Source organism: Monodon monoceros, unplaced genomic scaffold (assembly GCF_005190385.1).
Source record: "Monodon monoceros isolate NGI ecotype Baffin Bay Population unplaced genomic scaffold, NGI_Narwhal_1 Super_Scaffold_7, whole genome shotgun sequence".
In the NCBI taxonomy this organism is placed as follows: Eukaryota; Metazoa; Chordata; class Mammalia; order Artiodactyla; family Monodontidae; genus Monodon; species Monodon monoceros.
Genome location: NW_021703784.1, coordinates 98,465,332 through 98,471,820, shown reverse-complemented (window position 1 = coordinate 98,471,820; position 6,489 = coordinate 98,465,332). Strand labels below are relative to the sequence as shown.

The 6,489-nt window shown below is 53.5% G+C and overlaps 1 protein-coding gene across 1 annotated transcript; it reads left to right on the top strand.

Annotated features, from left to right (window-relative positions):
- Positions 1 to 1,847: 1,847 nt before the first annotated feature.
- Positions 1,848 to 6,395, top strand: B3GAT3 (beta-1,3-glucuronyltransferase 3). The gene is made up of 5 exons (XM_029209541.1): positions 1,848 to 2,012; positions 3,143 to 3,317; positions 4,665 to 5,025; positions 5,196 to 5,486; positions 5,888 to 6,395. The coding sequence occupies exons 1-5, from the start codon at positions 1,931 to 1,933 to the stop codon at positions 5,984 to 5,986; spliced, it is 1,008 nt and encodes a 335-aa protein (XP_029065374.1). The 5' UTR covers positions 1,848 to 1,930; the 3' UTR covers positions 5,987 to 6,395.
- Positions 6,396 to 6,489: the final 94 nt, after the last annotated feature.

Below are 6,489 nucleotides of genomic sequence, written 5' to 3'. Positions count from 1 at the left end.
CTCCGCGGCATGTGAGATCTTCCTGGACCGGGGCACGAACCCGTGTCCCCTGCATCGGCAGGCGGACTCTCAACCACTGCACCACCAGGGAAGCCACTGGCAGGCGGATTCTTAACCACTGCGTCACAGGGAAGCCCCTGATGCCAGTATTTTCATAGAGGAGCCCAGCAAGGTCATCAGATTTTAGTAGGCCTAGTTAATAGTGGTGACCAGAGCTAATGGGGTCCCTCTTGAATAGAAATAGCTATATGTCAGATGTTCTCATACTAAAGACTGCTTCTCTTTAGCTAGCAGCATTTTTTAAAGTTTCCCATTGTTTTAGTGACAGGAAATAGCTTCCTCCATTTTGTAGACTGACCACAAGTCTTAGAGATTATTTTAACAAGAAACTAGGTTGGTTTGTTTGGAAAAATTACTGCTCAGGATGGTTTATGCCTGTGAGGAGTTAGGGGATGTGTTTCTGGAATTCCTCAGCTCAAGAAATATTTCCAGGGGCTTCCTGGGTGGTGCAGTGATTAAGAATCCGCCTGCCAATGCAGGGGATATGGGTTCGAGCCCTGGTCCGGGAAGATCCCACATGCCGCGGAGCAACTAAGCCCGTGAGCCACAACTACTGAGCCTGCACTCTAGAGCCTGTGAGCCACAACTACTCAGCCCACATGCCACAACTACTGAAGCCCGCGTGCCTAGAGCCCATGCTCCACAATGAGAGAAGCCACTGCAATGAGAAGCCCACGCGCCGCAATGAAGAGTAGCCCCCGCTGGCCGCAAGTAGAGAAGGCCTACGAGCAGCAACGAAGACCCAGTGCAGCCAAAAGTAAACAAATAAATTTATTTTAAAAAGAGAAATTTCCAGTTAATTCCCTGGGAGATAGCTCATCATTGCCTTGACATTTTTACCCCCACCCCTTCTGTCACCTGTTTCATTGTGGGTCAGAGGAGACAGTACAGCTCCTGGAGTCAGGTATCTAGAAGGGACATAGAAAATTGTACGATGGGAATTACATGATTTGGCGCAATTTTAGTTACTTATCTGTAAAATGGGGACAATACCTATCTCTCACACAAAAGTGGACCAAGATACTGTGACAACCCTGAAGAAGAGCAGTTTGCTCCTGAACTACTGCCAGATGTGCTGGAAAAACACTATGGATATAAACTCCATCCCAGAAAGGGACCTGATTCCAAGTCATACTAGAAATTCAAAAAAAAAAAAATTCCAAGAAATATTAGAATATGAGAGGTTGATTAATGAAATATCAAAAATACCCCTTTACTATTTTTTGGTTTAATTTATTAGATTACTATGTATTTTTTGCATTTTTGCCAAGAGTATCTTGTTAAATATCAAAATTCTGCAACATCAATTTTTAGAGTGATAATATCCTAAATTGTATTAAAATTATAATCAGAGGATCATAGTGAGGATTGTATGAGACACCCAGGGCACAGGCTTGGCACATGATAGGCCCTAGATTTCACTCATTCATGTAACATGTATTGAGGTACTGTTAACTACCTGCAGTGACTGATGGATGAATGAATGACTATAAGGAGAAAATCTGCGCAGAGGGACTAGAGATCAAGGGGAGGGTCCCAAAGCCACTCCCAAGTACCCTACCTGGCTTTTGACTGCCGGCCGCGCGCGCTTGATACGCCGGATATGACGTCACCCACTACCGTGGTTCCCAGAACTAGGCGGTGGGAGCGGAAATTAACCCGGAGGGAGGGAGTGTGCAGACTGACCGGAAGTGGGCCGCGAAGTTTACTGCCAGCTCCAGCTCCTGGGAGCAGGTCGAGAGGAGGGTGAGGAGGGCGGGTCAAGGGGAGGGGCCGCTTCAGGGGCGGGGCTTGCAGGCTGGCGGGCTGGGGGCGGGGAACTTCGTGCCTGCAGGACCCCGCCTGCCCAGGCGCCGGCGGTGGCGCGGCCATGAAGCTGAAGCTGAAGAACGTGTTCCTCGCTTACTTCCTGGTGTCGATCGCCGGCCTCCTCTACGCGCTAGTGCAGCTCGGTGAGCGGGGCGGGGCGGGGGCGCGGCGGGTCGGCCCTCGGGCACCCGTCGCCGAGCGTCCCGCCCTGGGGATGAACCCCCGCGCAGACCCCATTCATCCGGCTCGGCCCTTCTACAGCCCTCTGCGGCCGCCGGGCGCACTCCCCTCTCTAGAACGCACCAAGGCTGCCCGCCGCACCTCGGGTGAAATCAGACTCCTTCCCAGAGCCTGCAAGGCCCCGCATGATCCTGCCTTGGTCTGCCTCTCTAACCCCATTTCCTAACCCTCTCGCTCGCTCTGCTCCGGCCACACTGGCTTCATGACAGTTTCTTGAAAACCCCACACTCATTGCTTCCAAGCACTTAACCTGTCCCCGCTGCCTGTGGTGCTCTTCTCCCGGCTCTTTCCCAGCTCCCTCTCTCATCCTTCAGGTTTCAGCTCACATGTCACCGCCTCACAGGCCTTCCTTGACCACCTTAGCTAAAGTACCTCTTCTCAATCTGGATTCTCTTTAAGTCTCTATCCTATTTGTTTCCTTCATGGCCCTTACCACGGTTTCTAATAATTTTATTAATTTGTTTCTTTGCTTAGTGTCCAGCTCCTCCACTAAACTGAAACCTCCATGAGGGCAGGGACCATGTCTGTTTGGTTTCCTAAGCTGCATCCCGGGCACCTAAGGCAGTGCCTCCCAGGAGGAGCATTCAATAAATACTTATCCAATGATGGAATCAATGAATTTAATGAGTCTTTGGTCACACAGCCAGTGGAACAGATTGAACCCTGCCTCTTATGCAGGGATTTAGAGACTGGGCCACTGCATGATCCTCAGGTATTTGAAAGACTGTCCTGTTTTAGGAGATCAACTTGTTCTTTATGGTTCCAGAAGGCAGAATTAGGACCAGCAGGTAGAAAGGATGGAGGCAGGTAATCAGCTCAATAGCCAAATGAAAACTGTAATGGATGGAATTGGTAAAGTCGGAGAGGGGCTGCTAATTGAGGCAGTGAGCTCCCCACCACCCAAGGCATAGAAAAGCTGTTAGAGAAGTTGTAAAGAGAGCCCTGCACTGGCTAGTTGAACAGAAGGTTATGGCCCTTTGGGATGCTGAACATACTGTGGTTCTCTGCCCCCATTCCTGCTTCCTGGGACCAGGCCAGCCATGTGACTGCCTCTCTCCCCTGCGGGCAGCAGCAGAGCAGCTTCGGCAGAAGGATCTGAGGATTTCCCAGCTGCAAGCCGATCTCCGTCGTCCACCCCCTGCCCCCGCCCAGCCCCCTGAACCTGAGGCTCTGCCTACTATCTATGTTGTTACCCCCACCTATGCCAGGTATGGGCTGTGATGCACCCAACATCTGCATGGACCAAGAGGCTGGGCTCGATGATGAGTTTCGGGAGGCGCTGGGCCAGGGGATGTTCCTCAAGCTAAGGCATGCCAGATGACAGGCTAAATGAACCACATCATCACTCAAAGATTTGTGGGAAAATGTTTTTCTATTAAAATAGACAGGGATGTGCCGTGAAGTAGAATACAATATTCCTGAGAAGTTTTAATATAGAACAATAAAGTTGCAAAGAAATTCTGAACTTGCCAGTGAGTTCACTCTCTCTCCTTAGGGAGCCTTTGGTGAGAAAGTTTGGGAAGCCCTTGACTAAATCGAAGCAGAAAAGGACTTGGCCCTGCACTCATACGGGGGTCTAGAAATAGTTACACCAGCTATTATTTGCAGTGTGTTTACTCTCTGCCCCGCACTGTGCTAAGTGTATTCCTTTTTTTTTTTTTTTTAATAAAACGTAGCGTTATTGGTGACACAAACCAACTGGGAAATGTGGTTTTGAATCTGTAGCCAAAAGGGCTTGCTGACATCTGCCTGGAATCAGATGGCTGACCCACCTACGCCAGGGCATCTCTAGACCCTCTCCACCTCCCTACACACACCATCAAGCCTGGGGCGGGCAGGCCCATCTGAAGGGTAAAGAAGCCTGCAAGAGACTGCGCCCCTACCTTCCCAGTTTCTTGTCTAAACTCGGATAAATCTTCGTCCCCTGAAGAGGAATGAGCCAAAGGGCTCCTCTAAACTCTTCTACCTGGAAATCCAAGCATAGGTGGCAAAGAACATGGTCCTACTGGTATTCTAAAAAGTCATGATCTTATTTAATCTTTAAAACAATGTTGTTGTAAAGTACTGTTATTTTAAAGTTATTTAAAGGAAACTGAGCCTTGGGGAGATGGAGCCATTTCCCCAGGTATCTCACCTAATAAGTTACAAAACTGGCGTTCAAACCCAGATCTGATTTCAAAGACTGTGCCCTTAATTTATAGTCAGAGCCCTGGGGTTGAGGTGAGTGACAGACATGGACATTAAGAACAGGGCAGGTGAATCAATGCCCTGGCGGTCCAGTGGTTAGGACTCAGCGCTTCCACTGCAGTGGGCATGGGTTCCATCCCTGGTCAGGGAACTAAGATCCTGCAAGCTGAGTGGCTGGGTCAAAAAACAAAACAAGACAAAGAAAAGAACAGGGCATTTGGGTGCTGGTCGGGGAAAGGTCACGGGGGGTGGGGGTGGGGGAGTGGGGGGTGGGCGGTGCTAGGAGTGGCCCAGGAGAAGCCATATGTACCCTCTGGAGTGGGCAAATTGTGCCTACCCCTTTCCCTCCTGCATCTTTCCCCCTGCAGGCTGGTGCAGAAGGCGGAGCTGGTGCGGCTGTCCCAGACCCTAAGCCTGGTGCCCCGGCTGCACTGGCTGCTGGTAGAGGATGCTGAGGGCCCCACCCCGTTGGTCTCGGGGCTGCTGGCTGCCTCTGGCCTCCTCTTCACACACCTGGCGGTCCTCACCCCCAAGGCCCAGCGACTCCGGGAGGGCGAGCCAGGCTGGGTTCGGCCCCGAGGTGTTGAGCAACGGAACAGGGCCCTGGACTGGCTCCGGAGCAGAGGGGGTGCTGTGGCGGGAGAGAAGGATCCACCCCCACCAGGCACCCGGGGAGTCGTGTACTTTGCTGATGACGACAACACCTACAGCCGGGAACTCTTTGAGGAGGTGAGCACTGAGATGGGGCTGGGGAAACAGGCCAGGTGGGGCCCGCTTCATCTTTTTCCCTAGGTGAGGAGTGGGGAGCGGTGGGGCAGAGTGACTCAAGTGGTCCTTCCCTCTGCTCCCATTCCTCTGGGCCACCTCCTGTCTGTTTCTTCTTTCCTGACTTCTGTTAGATGCGCTGGACCCGTGGAGTCTCAGTGTGGCCAGTGGGGCTGGTGGGCGGCCTGCGATTCGAGGGCCCTCGCGTACAGGACGGCCGGGTTGTGGGCTTCCACACGGCATGGGAGCCCAATAGGCCCTTCCCAGTGGATATGGCGGGATTTGCTGTCTCCCTGCCCCTGCTGTTGGCGAAACCCAATGCCCGGTTTGATGCTACTGCTCCTCGGGGCCACCTGGAGAGCAGCCTCCTGAGCCACCTTGTAGATCCCAAAGACCTGGAGCCGCGGGCTGCCAACTGCACTCGGGTAAGGGGATGGAGGTGGGCACAGAAATCTGACTGTGGGATGGACGGGTGATGGGAGAAGTGGAATGAGGCCCTGGGGAGTAGGATCAAGGATGGGTGTTTGAACCAGGAGAGACCCTCCGGGGCTCAGATTCAACCTTGCTTGCTCTCCTGAAGGGGAAGCTGGGAGGCAGGGAAGGAAAGTGGTCTTCCTGCCACTCTGTCTCCTGGCACCCGTGTGACACAGAGAGGGTAAGGGATTAAGCCCCATTTTAGAGGCACTAAAGCCTCCCCCCACCCACCCTTCATACTTGGCAGCCAACCCAGTGTGTGTCGAGGGGGTTGGAGAATCCATTCTACACTGCGTGCCCCAGAGGCTTGGCTGTGGCTGGGCCCAGCCCTAACTGAAAGCTCTCGGGACAGGTCCTGGTGTGGCATACGCGGACAGAGAAGCCCAAGACGAAGCAGGAGGAGCAGCTGCAGCGGCAGGGCCGAGGCTCAGACCCAGCTGTCGAGGTGTGATGGCGGCCCTCCACTGCCCACCACCTCATCAGACACAGATCTGTGGGACTGGATCCCTGGCCTGCCCAGGATGTGGTTTTCCAAGTCCTGAGCCCTCAGAGCCAGGGGCGGCCCTTCTGCCCCTTCAACCCCAGGGCGTGGCCCAGCTGCTTCTCCCCTCCCCCAGCTTGCCTTGTGGCACTGCCCACAGGCTAGGGACAAGCGGCCCTTGTGTTGAGCCAGATGGGCCCCGTCTGGGGCGGAGCAGAAAACAGAGAGTCTCCGGCGGGCGGGCGGCTGAGTGACTGGGTAACTTATTGGGGCTGGGCATGCACTGGGGGGCTGGAGGAGCTGGGCTGGACCCTCCCCACCTGAGCATGCTGACCGCCCCCCCCGCCCCAACCTCCAGAATAAAAACTCTCAACCTGGAGGGGCTTCTGTTTTCCTTTACTTCCCATGTCAGGTTCTTGCATTTGATCCTTACCAGGTCAAAACCCTGGAGTTCTGGCTTCTCCATCAGACGG

Bases quoted from the DNA above. Each gene is read 5' to 3' on its own strand.
- B3GAT3 (XM_029209541.1), top strand. From the start codon at position 1,931: ATGAAGCTGAAGCTGAAGAACGTGTTCCTCGCTTACTTCCTGGTGTCG. The intron at 3,318-4,664 runs GTATGGGCTGTG...TTCCCCCTGCAG, and splicing joins GTTACCCCCACCTATGCCAG to GCTGGTGCAGAAGGCGGAGC. The intron at 5,026-5,195 runs GTGAGCACTGAG...GACTTCTGTTAG, and splicing joins GCCGGGAACTCTTTGAGGAG to ATGCGCTGGACCCGTGGAGT.